Consider the following 21526-nt stretch of genomic DNA (forward strand, 5'->3'; position numbering starts at 1 on the left):
GCGTTTTTTTAGTGATGAGGGATCGGGCTGTTGTCCTGAGGCATTTGTTCTCAACATTTGTTTCCAGACCTTCATTGGGAACTCCCCTGGGAACGTGCTGGAAGGGTGGATTTTCAGGCCTGCTGCAGGCCTCCTGAATTGGATGCGCTGAGGGTGGGGCCCAGCAGCCTGGGTTCGGACAAGTCCTCAGGGTTCCGGTGGACACTCGCATTTGAGGGTTGCTGTCTGCAGCATTGCTGCTTTAACCAGGGCTACACCGCTGGCTCTGAGCACGTCCCCTCACATCTTGGAATATGCTGACAGAAAAACAGATGATGTCTTAGCCCTTGTGAAAACAAGGCACTCAAAATTATAAATTAATTCCTTTGCTTTTTGAATGTCCATATTTCTGCAGCATAATGTATTTTATTTAGATTTGATAATGCTTTCAATTTGAGTTATATTGACATGGATGTTCTTTGGAGTTTTTGTTGGCCATTTGAATCATCATCCTAAATGAATATGGTGGTGAGGAAGTATTCCAAGTTCCCCCCTCTCACTCCGGCCTTTTCTTGTCTTTTATCACTGTTGCTTCTCTTGCCCATTGACTGTGCTGCGGCTGCGCCCCTCGAGCCCATCTGCCAGCTGGTGAAACTCGCTTTGTGAATCGGCCCTGGCTGGCACCGTCTGCTCACGGAGCTGCCTTCTGCCTTTTATGGAGCAGATACAAGTCTGTGCCATCAGACAGTTGGGCTTCTCAGCCCTGCCTTTGGTCCTTTAAATAGCACACTTTCTTAAAGCCTTGAGTACCAGTCTGGCAGTAAAATGATGCCTTGGGAGCATAAAACAACAAAAAAAGTGTTTTCTGGTAAGAGCTAAAAACTGATAAAAACATAAAAAGCAGGACTTTAAGAATATTAGTTATTCAAGGACTGGTTATGCAATAATCCTAAGAAATCAGTATAAGTTTTCTTAAAAGAAGATTAGGAAAATGGATGCTGTAGGAGAGCTTAGTGATTTGAAATGTCAAGTATTTATATGTCCCTTCCAGACCTGGAAAGGAAAGAGCAAGAATCAGAGCAACTGAAAATGGACTGTGAACACTTCAAAGCTCGCCTGGAGACTGTGCAGGCTGACAGCATTCGAGAAAAGGAGGTACGGTGCCCCTTACCCGTGCCTCGAGCCCCCATTGTGGCTGCGTGCACACCGTGGCACTGGCTGGCTCCTCTCTAACCCTTAGGCCTCAAGAGATTGTTTTTAAATGTCTGTATTCTAGAGGGATTGGATTTTATAGTCATTTAATGTGGAGACTATTAGTGCCTTTAATTAGTCACTGTTAATTTCTTTGTTTAAGAGGTTGTTCTAAAACATCAAAATTCATAGTATAATTTTGAAAAAATGCACATATGATTTATAATCATAGATATACTAAATAGAAATTTTGCAAACATTTGTGAATAAGGGATCATTTACTGACATTTTAGAAATAACCAGTTATATTTTATTTTAACATTTGGGGGGACTAATAATATTTCTTAAAAACTACACATTAATTTTTAGATTTTGTATGGAATAAATTATTTCCTCTTGTCCTCTGTAAAACTAGAACTACTCTGCCACTTCTGGTAAAGTTTGGAGCTTGAATATATTTTTACTTTTGAACACTAAGGTAGTAATTGTAATAGCACTAGCACGTATTGTTTATGTGTGCTGGCAGGGGCCAGCAGCTTTCCACACTTCACTCATTTCTCCCAGCGTGGCCAGCGCAGCCAGAGCAGCCAGAGCAGCAGGCACTGATTACTACAGGAATGGTAGGTGCCTGGTCCAAGGTCCCCTGCCTCTGTGCTAAGCTTTGTTTCATACTGCCTATCTGTGGCTGCCATGGAAGTTTTCCAAAACTGGTGGATTCTGTGTAGATTTTACTTCTGAACAAGTAGAAAAGGTTAGGGAAAGAGTTTTAGTCTCTAAACTGAGTTAGGTCGTGTATCACATATTGAAAGTTGAAATTTTAGCTTTGCCATATTCTGTTGACATCATCATAAACCAATAAGGCAGTGTGGTTCATTTGTCTGGGTCCAAAAGTTTCATGGTCTGAGGGAAGTTCACCAGCAGGCAAGGAGGAATTTGATAAATGTTAACAGTGCAACCCATTGGTTCAGTACTTCTTTAAAATGCTAGACATCCTTTTCAAGGTTGATGCTTAAATTTGGGAGACTCTTAGATTTCCTGTTTTTTATCGATAAGCAAAGGAAAAATGTATGTTATGCTGGCGTCTTAAATGGAATGCTTGACAGGAGCCAGCCTACCCAAGTGCCAGTGTACAGGATGACATGGCCATGATAAGGTGGTGTCAGACCACCAGCGTGCTCTTGCCCTGACACTTTGACCTTAATTAAAATGTGGGACTAGATTAAACTGTTTGCTAGTTCCAGTTAAGTTTCCTGTTTAATAGTCTCACTGATTTAGTGCACATGGGAGTCCCTGCAAGTTTGTGGCAACAGGGCCGTGTTTCTTCCTGCTGTGGAGGATGGGCAGCTGCCTCCCCTGTGGTCTCTCTCTAAGTCTGCACAGATCATGAGGCTACACTCTGGGAGCTTATTACACAGTTGAGGAACCAGGAGAGAATCCAGGGTCTAGATCCTAAATTATAGTATTGCTAGTAAGTACTTCAGTGTGGGTAAAAGTCGTTAGGAAAAGGCAGAAGTTACTGAATCTAGTAAAGAGGAAAAGACCACAAAAGAAAGTATGGACCCAGAAATCATAAAGATGTCTGCTTTGTAAACAGAAGGTCCTGTACCTTCTAGGGAATGGCTACTGGAGCACAGACAGCTTGGTCCTTGACCTCATGCAAGATGTTGCTTCAGTGATGATTGAAGTGGGTCGGTGGAGGGGGCTGATTGGGCTTGATGTGATCTCAGGGACTGGCCAGGGGAGTCCTGGCAGTAGCAGCCTTTGAACAGGAGAGAAGAGTCTGGCTTTCACTGTGTAGGTGAAACTGTGGAAGGATAGATAGGTGAGCAACTCTTTGAAGGACTGTGTGTTCCTGTATGTTAGCCGAGGCTCCCCATGGAGGGTCTGCTGGCCGAGCTTCTCGTGCCTGACCTGGCACCCCAGGCGTGTGAACTTTCCCCACATGACAGCAGGGCCCACCTGGGGGCCCTCAGGAGCAGCTGTGGCAGCTGCTTACCTTTGGTTTCACCCTCCCTGGTATTTTCTGATGGCACTGTTCACAGTAAACTCACTCACATACCAACTGCCAGTTTTTATCTATCTTTTTATTAGTTTAATTTGTGATAACAGAAGGGAAGTTGTTGCAAACATTGTTTATTATCTCAGGAAACTTTTAAAGGAAAAGCAAACTGATGGTATAAATTCAGTTGTTAAAATCAGAAATGAATAACAGAATGATTTTGAAGGAATCTTCAAAGTTTTATGCTTGATACTCAGTTATATATGAGTATTCACTTTAAATAGGTGAATATACCTGGTCTTGATTATTCTTTTGTAAAAGCAGCACTGCTGAGTTATATTTTGTATCCTACAGCATTTACCATTGCTTATGTTTATAATGGGGGAGGCAATGCATGAGTGGGCACAGGGAGTACTGGAAAAGCTCTGTATTTTCCACTCAATTTTACTGCGAACCTAAAACTTCTCCAAAAAACATAAGCATGGATTCAGCTGTAGTTTTGTAGGTGCTTTTTATCAAGTTGAGGAATTTCCCCTCTATTCCTGATCTGCTGAGAATTTTTTTCATGAGTGAGTGCTGGTGTCCAGTGTTTAGAGCGTTTCCATCACATGTCTGCTGTAGCCCTTGCTTTCTTGCCCAGCCGTAAGCAATTACACATCTGCTTTCTGTCTGTATAGATTTGCCATTTTTGAGTATTTTTTAGAAATGGAATCATGCAATATGTGGTTTTTAGTGTCTATTGTAATGTTTGGAATTTCCTTCAGGTTAGCATACATCAGTTGTTTGTTCCTTTTTATTGCTGGATACTATTCTATTGGATGGATATACCACATTTCTTTACCCATTCATCAGCTGATGGACATTTAGATTATTTCCAATTTTTGACTATTAGGAATAAGGCCACTATGAACATTCATATACAAATCTTTGTTTGGACCTATATTCTGATTTTTCTTGGAGAGATACCTAGCTGTAAAAGTGCTGAGTCATAGAATGAAATATGGTTAACTTTCTGAGAAGCTTCCCAACTGTTTACCAGAGTGAGTGTACCATCCTTCCTTCCACCCAGCAATGTTTGAAGGTCCTATTGTTTCCATATTCTTGTGAACACTTGGCATTGTTGGCCTTGTGGATTATAGCCATTTTAGTGGGTGTGTAGTGATATCTCACTGTGGTTTTAATTTGCATTTTCCTCATGACTAATTATGTTGAGTTTTTTCCATGTGTTTATTACTTGTTTATTTCCTTTGGTTAAATATTTAAGTCTTTTGCCTATTTTTAATTGGATTATTTTATTTTTGAGTTATAAGAGTTCTTTTTATATTGTGCATACAAGTCATTTTTTAGATATGATTTAGAAACTTTTTTAGTTTGTGGCTTGTCTTTTCACTTAATGGTATCTTTTCAAAGGTAAAAGTTAAATTTTGATGAAGTTGAATTTTTTTCTAATGGATCATTATTTTGTTATATATCTAAGAAATATTAGCTTAACCCCTGGTCATAGAGATTTTCTTATAGAAATTTTACATTTAGGTCCACAAGTCATCATAATATTTTTCACCTATGAATATTAGCATCATTTGTTGAAAAGACTATACTTTTTCTATTGAATTGCCTTGGTACCTTTATTAAAATTGATTGCCATAAATGTCAATATTTCACTGATCCATATGTCCATCCTTATGCCAATACCACACTGGTTTGATTTCTGCAGCTTTTTTTTTTTTTTTTTTTTTTTTTTTTTGAGAGGGCATCTCTCATATTTATTGATCAAATGGTCGTTAACAACAATAAAAATCAGTATAGGGGGGTCAACGCTCAATGTACAATCATTAATCCATCTCAAGCCAAATCTCGTCAGTCTCCAATCTTCTGAAGCATAACGAACAAGTTCTTACATGGTGAACGAATTCTTACATAGTGAATAAATTCTTACATGGTGAACAGTACAAGGGCAGTCATCACAGAAACTTTCGGTTTTGATCATGTAATATGACCTATAAACAATCAGGTCAAATATGAATATTCGTTTGATTTTTGTACTTGATTTATATGTTGATCCCACATTTCTCTTATTATTATTATTTTTATTTTTAATAAAATGCTGAAGTGGTAGGTAGATGCAAGATAAAGGTAGAAAACATAGTTTAGTGCTGTAAGAAGGCAAATGTAGATGATCAGATGATCAGGTGTGTGCCTATGGACCAAGTATTAATCCAGGCTAGACAAGGGCAGCAAGACATCCACGGATGCAGAAGATTTCTCTCAAAGCAGGGGGCGTGAGGTTCTGAGCCTCACCTCTGTTGATCCCCAAATTCTCACCTGATGGCCCCCCTGCGACTGTGCCTGTCTTAGGTTGTTCCTCCCTTGAGGAATCTTACCCGTCTCTGGCTAACCAGTCATCTTCCGGGGCCATACAGGGAAATGTAAAGTTGGTAAGTGAGAGAGAAGCCATATTGTTTGCAAAGGTTAGCTTTTTACTTCTTTGCAGATTTATGCCCTGTGGCTTCTATACCCAGCACTTGTCTCGAGGTATCTTTACCACCTGGAGGAATTATGATACTCGGTAAATTCGATATGAGGCACGAATTCTATTTAAGGGTTGTAATTAGGAAGGAAGAAGAAAAGCTATAGATGTAGCATATGAAGGAAACATGGGAGGATTGATTATTTCTTTGACATATCTTCTTGTAGAGTACCTTAAGTATGTATAGGTTTTAAACTACTAACTAATTTGTACACACATATTAACATAATAGGAATACGGTGACATAAACAAAGCAAATCTATAATTACCATCCATCTCCAGTGAAGACAAGAAAACCATTTAGGCACCCTAGGCATTTGTGAAAATTTATCTATGATATGATGGATATTGTCCAACTGTACTTGAACCATCAGACAAATTAAAGCAGCCCATTTCTGGGATCTGTTCACATCCCATATGTTCTTTTAACCATAGATAGTCTATAGTCATGAGATTTTGGAGTGCTACAACTTGCACCCCTCCCAACTCCTGGTTGAGTTCCAACAGTACAGATCCGGTCAAATTCGTTGTCTCACTGTATGCACATGCCAGCCTAGACATCTCCCTCCTCATTCTTATGGCAAGTTCAGGAGACGGTGGGCTGGATGCAGCCACAACCGCAGCATCGTCCGGATCCCTGTGGAGGCTTTTTGATGATCATCCCCCGGCACAAGTCCTCCAGAGAGTGCTGATGCCGGAAGCTCCTCCTCATATCGTATCTTAGTTCATTTTCTGGGTATCCAAGCTAGGCCCTGATCTTCTGCGTAGAAACAAACAGACCCTTTGCCCACACTTTGACATGCCCTCTATACCACTGTGCAGAACTCATTGGAGGTCAGCACACAGTAACTGCTTTTTTTTTTTTTTTTTTTTTTTTTTTTAATAAAGAGAAAGGAATATTATCAGAAAAGAGTACCTCCATAACTGATCATCTGACACCCTTTAAGTGATCAACATTAAGGATATTTAAAGCATGCGTTGATCTTTGATTTACCAATAGTTTTATCCTGTTAAGGAGTAATCCCCCTTTTCTTTCTTTCTTCCTTTTTTTTTTTTTTTTTTTTTAATTTTTAATCTACACTTACATGAAGAATACTATGTTTACTATGCTCTCCCCTTTATCAGGTCCCCCCTAACAACCACATTACGGTTACTGTCTGCAGCTTTTATAGTAAGTTTTTGTTTTTGTTTTTGAAATCAGGCAGTGTTAAGTCCTCTAACATTGTTTTTCTTTTTCAAGCTTTTTTTTTTGCTTTTTCATATGAATTTAAGGATCAGATTATCATTTTGTACAGAAAAATCTTTTGAAATTTTTACAGGGATTGCATTGAATCTATTGATCAGTTTAGAGAGAACACTGTCTACCAGTATGGAGTCTTCCAGTCCATGAAAATCCATGAACATGATGTATCTTCCAATTTGTTTAGCTCTTCTTTACTTTTTCTCAGTAATGCTTTGTAGTTTTTACTGTACAGGTCTTGAATGACTTCTCTAAGTATTCCTAAATATTTTCTTATTTTGATGATGCTATAAATGGAATTATTTTATTTGAGTTTCTTTTGACATTATTGGACTATATGTGTAGCCCTGTGTCACAGCGTATGGGCCTGCAGCCCATATGTGAAACAAATGTGAAAGATAGCCCTGTCTGGTTGTTCTCAGCAGTTCTTGTGGGGCCTTGCAGAACCACCATAACCAGACTGACTGGAGTGCAGATGTCTGTAATTCTGAAAGGAAGTGCTGTGGCGCAGTTCCTGTGTATGTCACCACAACTTGACAGCTCAGCTACAGACACCTGGAGAATGACCTGGGGATCAAGACCATTGTTGTGATGCAGTCATATTAAAAACCCAGGGTCTGTGAAGCACACAAAGCAGTGTCGGCATGTGTCATAAGTTCAAGGACCATTTTTCTCCTAAAATAATCATGGATATATGTATGAACTTGTTGTAGCTCTGCATACTAAATGCATTGTCCCCGGTGGATATGAATGGGCCACCTAGCCAAGTTATGAAGTCAACAGAGTTTGATCTGTGGCTTGCTGCTCCCTCTTCACCCCTAGGCAGAAGCCCCCCCTACTTTAATTGTCCTGCGCTCAGCTCTCTAAAAGAAGCACCTAAAGCATGCAATATACTTTCGCATTGAGGGCTGTCAAGCTAATTATTCTTTGGTATGATTGAATTTAAGTAGGTTTTTGTATTTTTATTTATTTATTTATTTTATTTATTTTATTTTTTATTATTTTTTATTTTTTATTTTGAGAGGGCATCTCTCATATTTATTGATCAAATGGTTGTTAACAACAATAAAATTCAGTATAGGGGGGTCAACGCTCAATGTACAATCATTAATCCATCTCAACCCTAATTCTCGTCAGTCTCCAATCTTCTGAAGCATAACGAACAAGTTCTTACATGGTGAACGAATTCTTACATGGTGAATAAATTCTTACATGGTGAACAGTACAAGGGCAGTCATCACAGAAACTTTCGGTTTTGATCATGCATTATGACCTATAAACAATCAGGTCAAATATGAATATTCGTTTGATTTTTGTACTTTATTTATATGTTGATCCCACATTTCTCCTATTATTATTATTATTTTTATTTTTAATAAAATGCTGAAGTGGTAGGTAGATGCAAGATAAAGGTAGAAAACATAGTTTAGTGCTGTAAGAGGGCAAATGTAGATGATCAGATGATCAGGTGTGTGCCTATGGACTAAGTATTAATCCAGGCTAGACAAGGGCAGCAAGACATCCACGGATGCAGAAGATTTCTCTCAAGGCAGGGAGGGTGAGGTTCTGAGCCTCACCTCTGTTGATCCCCAAATTCTCACCTGATGGCCCCCCTGCGACTGTGCCTGTCTTAGGTTGTTCCTCCCTTGAGGAATCTTACCCGTCTCTGGCTAACCAGTCATCTTCCGGGGCCATACAGGGAAATGTAAAGTTGGTAAGTGAGAGAGAAGCCATATTGTTTGCAAAGGTTAGCTTTTTACTTCTTTGCAGATTTATGCCCTGTGGCTTCTATGCCCAGCACTTGTCTCGAGGTATCTTTACCACCTGGAGGAATTATGATACTCGGTAAATTCGATATGAGGCACGAATTCTATTTAAGGGTTGTAATTAGGAAGGAAGAAGAAAAGCTATAGATGTAGCATATGAAGGAAACATGGGAGGATTGATTATTTCTTTGACATATCTTCTTGTATAGTACCTTAAGTATGTATAGGTTTTAAACTACTAACTAATTTGCACACACATATTAACATAATAGGAATACGGTGACATAAACAAAGCAAATCTATAATTACCATCCATCTCCAGTGAAGCCAAGAAAACCATTTAGGCACCCTAGGCATTTGTGAAAATTTATCTATGATATGATGGATATTGTCCAACTGTACTTGAACCATCAGACAAATTAAAGCAGCCCATTTCTGGGATCTGTTCACATCCCATATGTTCTTTTAACCATAGATAGTCTATAGTCATGAGATTTTGGAGTGCTACAACTTGCACCCCTCCCAACTCCTGGTTGAGTTCCAACAGTACAGATCCAGTCAAATTCGTTGTCTCACTGTATGCACATGCCAGCCTAGACATCTCCCTCCTCATTCCTATGGCAAGTCCAGGAGATGGTGGGCTGGATGCAGCCACAACCGCAGCATCGTCCGGATCCCTGTGGAGGCTTTTTGATGATCATCCCCCGGCACAAGTCCTCCAGAGAGTGCTGATGCCGGAAGCTCCTCCTCATATCGTATCTTAGTTCATTTTCTGGGTATCCAAGCTAGGCCTTGATCTTCTGCATAGAAACAAACAGACCCTTTGCCCACACTTTGACATGCCCTCTATACCACTGTGCAGAACTCATTGGAGGTCAGCACACAGGAACTGCTTTTTTTTTTTTTTTTTTAATTAAGAGAAAGGAATATTATCAGAAAAGAGTACCTCCATAGCTGATCATCTGACACCCTTTAAGTGATCAACATTAAGGATATTTAAAGCATGCGTTGATCTTTAATTTACCAATAGTTTTATCCTGTCAAGGAGTAATCCCGCTTTTCTTTCTTTCTTTCTTTCTTTTTTTTATTTTTATTTTTATTTTTAAAAAAATTTTTAATCTACACTTACCTGAAGAATACTATGTTTACTATGCTCTCCCCTATATCAGGTCCCCCCTAACAACCACATTACGGTTACTGTCCATCAGCTTAGCAAAATGTTGTAGAGTCACTACTTGTCCTCTCTGTGTTGTGCAGCCCACCCTCCCCTTTCTCCCTCCCCCCCATGCATGCTAATCTTAATACCCCCTTCTTCTTCCCCCCCCATCCCTCCCTGCCCACCCATCCTCCCCAGTTCCTTTCCCTTTGGTACCTGTTAGTCCATTTTTGGGTTCTGTAATTCCGCTGCTGTTTTGTTCCTTCAGTTTTTCCTTTGTTCCTATACTCCTCAGATGAGTGAAATCATTTGGTATTGCTCTTTCTCCGCTTGGCTTATTTCACTGAGCATAATACTCTCCAGCTCCATCCATGTTGCTACAAATGGTAGGATTTGCCCTCTTCTTATGGCTGAGTAGTATTCCATTGTGTATATGTACCACATCTTCTTTATCCATTCATCTACCGATGGACATTTAGGTTGCTTCCAATTTTTGGCTATTGTAAATAGTGCTGCGATAGGGGTGCATCTGTCTTTCTCAAACTTGATTGCTGCGTTCTTAGGGTAAATTCCTAGGAGTGGAATTCCTGGGTCAAATGGTAGGTCTGTTTTGAGCATTTTGATGAACCTCCATACTGCTTTCCACAATGGTTGAACTAATTTACATTCCCACCAGCAATGTAGGAGGGTTCCCCTTTCTCCACAGCCTCGCCAACATTTGTTGTTGTTTGTCTTTTGGATGGCAGCTATCCTTACTGGTGTGAGGTGATACCTCATTGTAGTTTTAATTTGCATTTCTCTGATAATTAGCGATGTGGAGCATCTTTTCATGTGTCTCTTGGCCATCTGTATTTCTTTTTTGGAGAACTGTCTGTTCACTTCCTCTGCCCATTTTTTAATTGGGTTATTTGTTTTTTGTTTGTTGAGGCGTGTGAGCTCTTTATATATTCTGGACGTCAAGCCTTTATCGGATCTGTCATTTTCAAATATATTCTCCCATGCTGTAGGGTTCCTTTTTGTTCTATTGATGGTGTCTTTCGCTCTACAGAAGCTTTTCAGCTTAATGTAGTCCCACTTGCTCATTTTTGCTGTTGTTTTCCTTGCCCGGGGAGATATGTTCAAGAAGAGGTCACTCATGTTTATGTCTAAGAGGTTTTTGCCTATGTTTTTTTCCAAGAGTTTAATGGTTTCATGACTTACATTCAGGTCTTTGATCCATTTTGAGTTTACCTTTGTATATGGGGTTAGACAATGGTCCAGTTTCATTCTCCTACATGTAGCTGTCCAGTTTTGCCAGCGCCATCTGTTGAAGAGACTGTCATTTTGCCATTGTATGTCCATGGCTCCTTTATCAAATATTAATTGACCATATATGTTTGGGTTAATTTCTGGGGTCTCTAATCTGTTCCACTGGTCTGTGGCTCTGTTCTTGTGCCAGTACCAAATTGTCTTGATTACTATGGCTTTGTAGTAGAGCTTGAAGTTGGGGAGTGAGATCCCCCCTACTTTATTCTTCTTTTTCAGGATTGCTTTGGCTATTCGGGGTCTTTGGTGTTTCCATATGAATTTTTGAATTATTTGTTCCAATTCATTGAAGAATGTTGCTGGTAATTTGAGAGGGATTGCATCAAATCTGTATATTGCTTTGGGCAGGATGGGCATTTTGACGATATTAATGCTTCCTAGCCATGAGCATGGGATGAGTTTCCATTTATTAGTGTCCCCTTTAATTTCTCTTAAGAGTGACTTGTAGTTTTCAGAGTATAAGTCTTTCACTTCTTTGGTTAGGTTTATTCCTAGGTATTTTATTCTTTTTGATGCAATGGTGAATGGAATTGTTTTCCTGATTTCTCTTTCTATTGATTCATTGTTAGTGTATAGGAAAGCTACAGATTTCTGTGTGTTAATTTTGTATCCTGCAACTTTGCTGTATTTCGATATCAGTTCTAGTAGTTTTGGAGTGGAGTCTTTAGGGTTTTTTATGTACAGTATCATATCATCTGCAAATAGTGACAGTTTAACTTCTTCTTTACCAATCTGGATTCCTTGTATTTCTTTGTTTTGTCTGATTGCCATGGCTAGGACCTCCAGTACTATGTTAAATAACAGTGGGGAGAGTGGGCATCCCTGTCTGGTTCCCGATCTCAGAGGAAATGCTTTCAGCTTCTCGCTGTTCAGTATAATGCTGGCTGTGGGTTTATCATATATGGCCTTTATTATGTTGAGGTACTTGCCCTCTATTCCCATTTTGCTGAGAGTTTTTATCATGAATGGATGTTAAATTTTGTCAAATGCTTTTTCAGCATCTATGGAGATGATCATGTGGTTTTTGTCTTTCTTTTTGTTGATGTGGTGGATGATGTTGATGGATTTTCGAATGTTGTACCATCCTTGCATCCCTGGGATGAACCCCACTTGGTCATGGTGTATGATCCTTTTGATATACTAGCTATTTGGGTTAATTTCTGGGGTCTCTAATCTGTTCCACTGGTCTGTGGCTCTGTTCTTGTGCCAGTACCAAATTGTCTTGATTACTATGGCTTTGTAGTAGAGCTTGAATATATACTGTTTGCTAATATTTTATTGAGTATTTTTGCATCTACATTCATCAGGGATATTGGTCTGTAATTTTCTTTTTTGGTGGGGTCTTTGCCTGGTTTTGGTATTAGGGTGATGTTGGCCTCATAGAAAGAGTTTGGGAGTATTCCCTCTTCTTCTATTTTGTGGAACACTTTAAGGAGAATGGGTATTATGTCTTCTCTGTGTGTCTGATAAAATTCCGAGGTAAATCCGTCCGGCCCCGGGGTTTTGTTCTTGGGTAGTTTTTTGATTACTGTTTCAATTTCTTTGCTCGTAATTGGTTTGTTTAACTTTTGTGTTTCTTCCTTGGTCAGTCTTGGGAGGTTGTATTTTTCTAGGAAGTTGTCCATTTCTTCTAGGTTTTCCAGCTTGTTGGCATATAGGTTTTCATAGTAGTCTTTAATAATTCTTTGTATTTCTGTGGAGTCTGTTGTGATTTTTCCATTCTCATTTCTGATTATGTTGATTTGTGTTGACTCTCTTTTTCTCTTAATAAGTTGGGCTAGAGGCTTATCTATTTTGTTTATTTTCTCGAAGAACCAGCTCTTGGTTTCGTTGATTTTTGCTATTGTTTTATTCTTCTCAATTTTGTTTATTTCTTCTCTGATCTTTATTATGTCCCTCCTTCTGCTGACTTTAGGCCTCATTTGTTCTTCTTTTTCCAGTTTTAATAATTGTGATGTTAGACTATTCATTTGGGATTGTTCTTCCTTCTTCAAGTGTGCCTGGATTGCTATATACTTTCCTCTTAAGACTGCTTTCGCTGCATCCCACAGAAGTTGGGTCTTAGTGTTGTTGTTGTCATTTGTTTCTGTATATTCCTTGATCTCTATTTTGATTTGTTCATTGATCCATTGATTATTTAGTAGCATGTTGTTAAGTCTCCATGTGTTTGTGAGCCTTTTTGTTTTCTTTGTAGAATTTATTTCTACTTTCATACCTTTGTGGTCTGAAAAATTGGTTGGTAGAATTTCAATATTTTGGAATTTACTGAGGCTCTTTTTGTGAGCTAGTATGTGGTCTATTCTGGAGAATGTTCCATGTGCACTTGAGAAGAATGTATATCCTGTTGCTTTTGGATGTAGAGTTCTATAGATGTCTATTAGGTCCATCTGTTCTAGTGTGTTGTTCAGTGCCTGTGTGTCTTTACTTATTTTCTGCCCGGTGGATCTATCCTTTGGGGTGAGTGGTGTGTTGAAGTCTCCTACAATGAATGCATTGCAGTCTATTTCCCTCTTTAGTTCTGTTAGTATTTGCTTCACATATGCTGGTGCTCCTGTATTGGGTGCATATATATTTAGAATGGTTATATCCTCTTGTTGGACTGAGCCCTTTATCATTATGTAGTATCCTTCTTTATCTCTTGTTACTTTCTTTGTTTTGAAGTCTATTTTGTCTGATATTAGTACTGCAACCCCTGCTTTCTTCTCACTGTTGTTTGCCTGAAATATGTTTTTCCATCCCTTGACTTTTAGTCTATGCTTATCTTTGGGTTTAAGGTGAGTTTCTTGTAAGCAGCATATAGATGGGTCTTGCTTTTTTATCCATTCTATTACTCTATGTCTTTTGATTGGTGCATTAAGTCCATTTACATTTAGGGTGACTATTGAGAGATATGTACTTATTGCCATTGCAGGCTTTAGATTCGTGGTTACCAAAGGTTCAAGGTTAGCTTCTTTAGTATCTTACTGCCTAACTTAGCTCGCTTATTGAGCTGTTATATACACTGTCTGGAGATTCTTTTCTTCTCTCCCTTCTTATTCCTCCTCCTCCATTCTTCATATGTTGTGTGTTTTGTTCTGTGCTCTTTTTAGGGGTGCTCCCATCTAGAGCAGTCCCTGTAGGATGCCCTGTAGAGGTGGTTTGTGGGAAGCAAATTCCCTCAGCTTTTGCTTGTCTGGGAATTGTTTAATCCCGCCATCATATTTAAATGATAGTCGTGCTGGATACAGTATCCTTGGTCCAAGGCCCTTCTGTTTCATTGCATTAAGTATATCATGCCATTCTCTTCTGGCCTGTAGGGTTTCTGTTGAGAAGTCTGATGTTAGCCTGATGGGTTTTCCTTTATAGGTGACCTTTTTCTCTCTAGCTGCCTTTAAAACTCTTTCCTTGTCCTTGATCCCTGCCATTTTAATTACTATGTGTCTTGGTGTTGTCCTCCTTGGATCCTTTCTGTTGGGAGTTCTGTGTAATTCCATGGTCTGTTCAATTATTTCCTCCCCCAGTTTGGGGAAGTTTTCAGCAATTATTTCTTCAAAGAGGCTTTCTATCCCTTTTCCTCTTTCTTCTTCTTCTGGTATCCCTATAATATGAATATTATTCCTTTTGGCTTGGTCACATATTTCTCTTAGTGTTGTTTCATTCCTGGAGATCCTTTTATCTCTCTCTATGTCAGCTTCTATACGTTCCTGTTCTCTGGCTTCTATTCCTTCAATGGCCTCTTGCATCTTATCCATTCTGTTTATAAATCCTTCCAGGGATTGTTTCACTTCTGTGATCTCCTTCCTGACATCTGTGATCTCCTTCCGGACTTCATCCCACTGCTCTTGCATTTTTCTCTGCATCTCATCCCATTGCTCTTGCATTTTTCTCTGCATCTCTGTCAGCATGTTCATGATTTTTATTTTGAATTCTTTTTCAGGAGGACTGGTTAGGTCTGTCTCCTTCTCAAGTGTTGTCTCTGTGATCTTTGTCTGCCTGTAGTTTTGCCTTTTCATGGTGATAGAGATAGTTTGAAGAGCTGGTACAAGTGACCGCTGGAAGAGCTTCCCTTCTTGTTGGTTTGTGGCCTTCCTCTCCTGGGAGAATAGCGACCTCTACTGGCTTGTGCTGGGCAGCTGTGGGCAGACAGGGCTTCTGCTTCCTGCCCGGTTGCTATGGGGTTTATCTCTGCTGTTGCTGTGGGCTTGGCCTGGCTGGGGCTGCGCCTCCAAAATGGTGGAGCCCCGTTGGAGGGGGAGCGGCCGGGAGGCTATTTATCTCCGTAAGGGGCCTCTGTGCTCCCTGCTGCCCAGGGGGTTAGAGTGCCCAGAGATCCCCAGATTCCCTGCCTCTGGTCTAAGTGACCTGTCCTGCCCCTTAAGACTTCCAAAAAGCACTCTCCAAACCAAAACAACAACAGCAACAATGAGAGAGGGAACAGAAAGAATAAAAAAGGAAAAAACACGCGATTTTTTTTTTTGTCCTCAGTTGCCGGTCCCAGGCACCCGCTCACTGGTCCTGCTGCCCTGTCTCCCTAGCACCAGGGTCCCTGTCCCTTCAAGGCTTCCAAAAACCACCCACCCACTGGTCCCGCAGGGAAAGAACACTCAATATTCTTTGTCCTCAGGTGCTGGTCCCAGGCACCCACTCACCAGTCCCGCCGCCCTGCCTCCCTAGCACCGGGGTCCCTGTCCCTTTAAGGCTTCCAAAAAGCACTCCCCAAAAAGAGAGAAAAAAAGGGGAAAAACGCGCGATTTCCTCCGTCCTCAGGTGTCGGTCTCAGGCACCCGCCCACCGGTCCCACAGGGAAAAACGCGGGATATTCTTTGTCCTCAGGTGCCGGTCCCAGGCACCCGCTCACCAGTTCCGCCGCCCTGCCTCCCTAGCACCAGGGTCCCTGTCCCTTTTAGGCTTCCAAGAAGCTCTCGCAAAAAAGAGAAAAAAAAAAGGGGAAAAACATGCAATTTCCTCTGTCCTCAAGTGCCGGTCTCAGGCACCCACCCACCGGTCCTGCAGGGAAAAACGTGGGGTATTCTTTGTCCTCAGGCACCGGTCCCAGGCACCGGCTTACCAGTCCCGCCGCCCTGCCTCCCTAGCACCGGGGTCCCTGTCCCTTTTAGGCTTCCAAAAAGCGCTCGCCAAAAAGAGAAAAAAAAAGGGGAAAAACGTGCAATTTCCTCCGTCCTCAGGCGCCGGTCTCAGGCACCCGCCCGCCGGTCCCGCAGGGAGAAATGCAGGATATTCTTTGTCCTCAGGCGCTGGTCCCAGGCACCTGCTCACCGGTCCTGCCACCCTGCCTCCCTAACAACGGGGGCCCGTCCCTCTAAGGCTTCCAAAAAGCACTCGCCAAAAAAAAACCGCTCCGGTTTCTTTCCACCCGCCGGGAGCCGGGGGGAGGGGCGCTCAGGTCCCGCGGGGCCGGGGCTTGTATCTTACCCCCTTCGCAAGGCGCTGGGTTCTTGCAGGTGTGGATGTGGTCTGGATGTTGTCCTGTGTCCTGTGGTCTCTATTTTAGGAAGATTTTTCTTTGTTATATTTTCATAGCTCTATGTGTTTTTGGGAGGAGATTTCCACTGCTCTACTCACGCCGCCATCCTGGCTCCGCCCCTCGGTTTTTGTATTTTTTAAAGTTCTCTTTTATTAAAGAAATGTTTCCATCTTTTAAGGGAATTTCAGGGAGCAAGAATTAGTGAAGTGGTGGTGGTGGCTGGGGAGTGCAGGAAACTCCACATCACCCAAGACCCCCCAGAAAGCAAACCATTAGGAGAGCTCGTGTGGTCAGAGGGGACATCGGGCAGACAGGCCACTCATTGAGTCATGGCTGGGACTTGGCAGCTACATTTCTTCGGGTGCTGCTGGTGGAGGGTGAGAAATCTTCCCTGGCCTCCACCTGCTTGTCCCACTGGGGCTTAGCTCGCTGTCCCGGGAGGCTTCCCTTCCTGCTCCTCACCCTCCCCTGCTCCTGCCTTGCTTCCCTAGCCTGAGCTGTGCGCCATGGTGTTCTGACAGTGGGTGAGCCCTGCAGGCGGCAGACTCCTGCGTCGGGAGGGTCGCCCTGCGTGTGGACTGCTGTGCTGGGTCATTCTTCTTTCAGGTGTTGCAGCTGGTGCTGGTCCTGATATGCCTTGAGGCCTGATATGCCTCAGGTTGGGTTTTACTTAAAGAAGGCGCATTCAAGTCTTTGGCAGTATTTATGAACTCAAATACAGTAGTGTGTTTTTTCTAAGAGTGTTATTTTTGGCTCTTAAGGTTTCTTTTTTAAAAACATGGATTATGGCTGCTAAAGACTTAGTTTTAATTTGCCAACTGTTTTCTGTAACCCGGTGTACATTTCTTAATAAAATATATTTGGAAGAGGAAACACAAAAGAGGTATTTCGAGGTTGAATGCTATTCATTTTTCTGATTTTTTGTTTGGGTTTCAGGAGAAATTGGCTCTTAGACAGCAGCTGAATGAAGCAAAGCAGCAACTCCTGCAGCAGGCGGAATATTGTACAGAAATGGGAGCGGCAGCTTGCACCCTCCTGTGGGGCGTCTCCAGCAGCGAGGAAGTTGTGAAAGCCATTTTGGGAGGTGTAAGTGTGACCAGTGGGCTGTCAGATATTGTTGATCATGTGTACGTAACTCAGAGGATGCAGCGCATCTACCGAGGTGCTTACAGACTAAATCCATTTCTTTTGTTCACTCACCACATAGTTTTGGACAACCAACTGTCTAGGGTCCATTGTAACCTGGTGCCCTGGGGGGTATGTAAAGTGAATGGAGTAAGATCCCCTCTCCCAGATTCTGTGCCGTGTTTGTGGGGGTACTGCTTCAGTATTAGGACTTGACACCTATGTGCATTTAACAAAGTTTAAAGTGCTTTTACATATGTTATCCCATGGGCAATGAAATTTTTTTTTATTAACGTATCATTGATATACACTCTTATGAAGGTCTCACAAGAAAAACAATGTGGTTACTACATTCACCCTTATCATCGAGTGCCCCCACCCCCATTACAGTCACTGCCCATCAATGTAGTAAGATGCCACAGAGTCCCTACTTGTCTTCTCTGAGCTACACTGTCTTCTCCGTGACCCCACACACACCATGTGCACTAATCATGATACCCCACAATCCTCTTCTCCCTTTCTCCCCACCTGTCTTCCCCCACGCCTCCCCTTTGGTAATGGCTAGTCCCTTCTTGGAGTCTGTGAGTCTGCTGCTCTTTTGTTCCTTCAGTTTTGCTTTGTTGTTATACTCCACAAATGAGGGAAATCATTTGGTATTTGTCTTTCTCTGCCTGAGATCAATGTAATATTTAGTTCATTGAATGTTACATGTTATTTACCATATATGTATACATCAATACCGCACACACACATCAAGGAACTTCACAGAGGATGAGAAGTTTGAGATGGAACTTGATCGGTGGAAAGAGGTAGCAATGGCAGATGATAGGGAGGGTAGCTCAAGAGGAGGGAATAGCGTAGCCAGAGGCATGGGGTGGGCGGCCTGACGGAGCATGGGTCAGCTGATGCGGAGAGGAAGGCTAGTGTGTGAGGTCGTAGGGAGGCGAGGCTTAAAAGGTAGAGTGGAATGTGACCGTGGAAGAGACCTCAGAAGCCAGATTGATGATTTTATCCAGGTGCTGGGACTTGAGGGAAAAAACTCCTTGAGGGTTTTGAGTAAAAGAGTGGTAAGACCAGAGGAGAATTTTGGGAAGATTCACCTGCCAGTGAGTGAGGACAGGTGGGAGGTGGGGTTGTGGGCATGGAGGCTGGGCCGGAAGGCGGACTGGAAGGCCCTCGGTGTGGCTCAGACTGGCTTGTGCTCGGCAGCGCCCTGATATGATGGGGGTCCGAGGCAGGTGTGGTGGCGGAGAATGAGAGGAGCCAAGGAGGACTGCAATGTGACGCTGGGGAATGGTGAGGGCATGAACGGGAGGAGAAGTTGAGGGGGAGGTTTGGTGGGAGGCCAATAATCAATCACTTTACACTTGCAAAAATGCAAGTTGTGTGTGACTTTACAGAGATGGAATGTAGTTTAAAGTTTATTGAGGTATAATTTATGGACCATAAAATCCACCAGTCTGTAAGAGTACAATTCAGTGGTTTTTAGCTGATTGTTCCAGAGTTGTGTAATGGTCACCATAACCCAGGCTTAGAACGTTTATGTCACCCCATGAAGTGCCTGGTGCCGTTGGTCAGTGTGCTGGTTTTTAAATGACTACTAGAACCCCAGCACCCCAAGAAAGTCTGTTAAAGGTTCTGCAAACTTGGAAGTACTTTTTGCCTAGTAATGAAGAGTTAAACTGCCAGAGAGCCATTCACTGTCCTTCTGTCTTTTATATGTTGAGGTTTCAGTTAAGATTATATTTGAAAAACAGTTCTGCCAAAGGTTTAAAATTTCTGGTTTCATGCCGAGAACAGAGAATATATTTTTTCTAGTTTATTTCTTGCATATATTACACAATATTTCCATCATTGTATAAATTTGAGCTGTTTCCCATAAATATATATATTTATTTATTTATTTTATTCTTCCTATCAGTCCTTAGGGTAATTTTCTATGTGTCCTAAACTTCATTTTGTTGATCTTTAAATGGCAACTTTTTGTGAAGCAATAGGTGTTTAAATATGGTGTCTGTAATTAAAACCAGAGTTTGTCTTCTGTATCCTTCACTTTTAAAATGTTTTCATACTGGTGTCTGCTTTCATTTTCAAACTTTCAGGATAAAGCTTTGAAGTTCTTCAACATTACTGGCCAAACAATGGAGAGTTTTGTGAAGTCACTGGACGGGGATGTCAAAGAGCTTGATTCTGATGAAAATCAGTTTGTTTTTGCTTTGGCCGGAATAGTAACAAGTAAGTAATTGTTTTCAAACATAGTGACTGTTGGAGATGTGTTCTAGAGCAGTGGTTACAGTGAGGTGTGTGTGTGTGCGCACACACACACACACACACCTCTCAGGAACTGTTTCCAAAATCATGTGGGTCTTACCCTAGAGAATCTGATTCACCTAAGTCTGGGTTAGGTACCCAGTTGTGTATGTGAACATCACCTCACGTTATCCTGATATGGATGGGTGAGTAAGGACTGATGTTAGGAAACAGGATGAATTTGCATGTTCTACTCTCTTCTGTAGGTTAGTCGACTCAAAACAAAACTGTACATTCAGCTACTTGTTATTTAGAATAACCCTCATTTTACTGATGTGTAGGTAAGGTGAAAGCTTTTTAGCTAAGTTCTTGCTGCTGTTTTGGTACAATAAATAAAGAATCCCACAAACCTAAATTGTCTCTTAAATAATTTTCTCCCAGAGATTGTAGTTGCGATAGAATCCTGCATTAGCGCTGCGGCTGGGGATAAAGCTGAGTGACGCGGTCGTCAGTGAGGCCCCAGTACAGTAGGAGGCCTGTGTGTGGGCGCGTCTGAGGCTCTGTGCTCTGAGTCAGGAAATAGTTGAACGTTCTGCTGGGGCAGTTGTGTTTTCTGCTGCTCTTTCTTCTCTGCTGTGTCTTGTGCTAATCTTAGGGTAATTCTTTGCTGTCAGAGACAGAGTTTATTTTCCTCATAGCATCATCCTTCATCTACTGAATCTGAATGTGGTAGATCCTGTGTAGACAACTTCATAGTCCCTCAAAAACCGGTGACTCTTCTGGGGTAGGTGCTGCACTTGGGTGGTCTCTAGGCGGTCCTGATTCAGCACAGCGCCATCTGCTACTGGATGCCCTATGTGCTTTTATCAGCGTCTCTGGTTGGAGGAGGCTTGTGTTGCCCTACCTTTAAAAATTGTTCTGGAGTGTTTTTTTTAATTTGATGATTAGATTTTTTGCTATTTGCCTGTGACCCAAAAAGTCTGACATGTAATTTATTTGTTGAGTCGCGAATCTGAGCTGAATGTCTGGGAGTTGAGTAGCAGGGAGGCGGCTGTCCAGCTGGTAAAGCCAGACTGTTGTCCGGGGTACAAGCTCACCTTGTCTTCATTTTTCCCTGCTTGGAGTGGCTCACGTAGGAACTCTCATGCAGAGGCAGACGTGAGCATGTATATTTTTCACTTACACGTCAGTGAATCTCACCGAGAAGGTTCCATGCTGTGGTGCTGTGTTTTTTTTGTTTTTTGTTTTTTTTGAGAAGGCATCTCTCATATTTATTGATCAAATGGTTGTTAAGAACAATAAAATTCTGTATAGGGGGGTCAATGCTCAATGCACAATCATTAATCCATCTCAAGCCTAATTCTCGTCAGTCTCCAATCTTCTGAAGCATAACGAACAAGTTCTTACATGATGAACGAATTCTTACATAGTGAATAAGTTCTTACATGGTGAACAGTACAAGGGCATTCATCACAGAAACTTTCGGTTTTGATCACGCATTATGAACTATAAACAATCAGGTCA

The 21526-nt window shown here is 41.6% G+C and overlaps 1 protein-coding gene across 2 annotated transcripts in view; it reads left to right on the plus strand.

Annotated features, from left to right (window-relative positions):
* Window positions 1–21526, plus strand: part of HSF2BP (heat shock transcription factor 2 binding protein) — a 114941-nt gene that overhangs the window by 15437 nt on the left and 77978 nt on the right. The window contains exons 1-4 of one of the 2 annotated variants that reach the window (XM_073231277.1): window positions 745–847; window positions 1031–1134; window positions 17564–17713; window positions 19855–19987. In XM_073231277.1, the coding sequence (XP_073087378.1) occupies window positions 805–847; window positions 1031–1134; window positions 17564–17713; window positions 19855–19987 (430 nt within the window). In that variant the 5' untranslated portion in view covers window positions 745–804. Of the gene's footprint in view, window positions 1–744; window positions 848–1030; window positions 1135–17563; window positions 17714–19854; window positions 19988–21526 lie in introns of those variants that run through there. The other variant, XM_073231276.1, reaches the window with a different exon arrangement.

This window comes from Manis javanica, chromosome 3 (assembly GCF_040802235.1).
Source record: "Manis javanica isolate MJ-LG chromosome 3, MJ_LKY, whole genome shotgun sequence".
Lineage (NCBI taxonomy): Eukaryota > Metazoa > Chordata > Mammalia > Pholidota > Manidae > Manis > Manis javanica.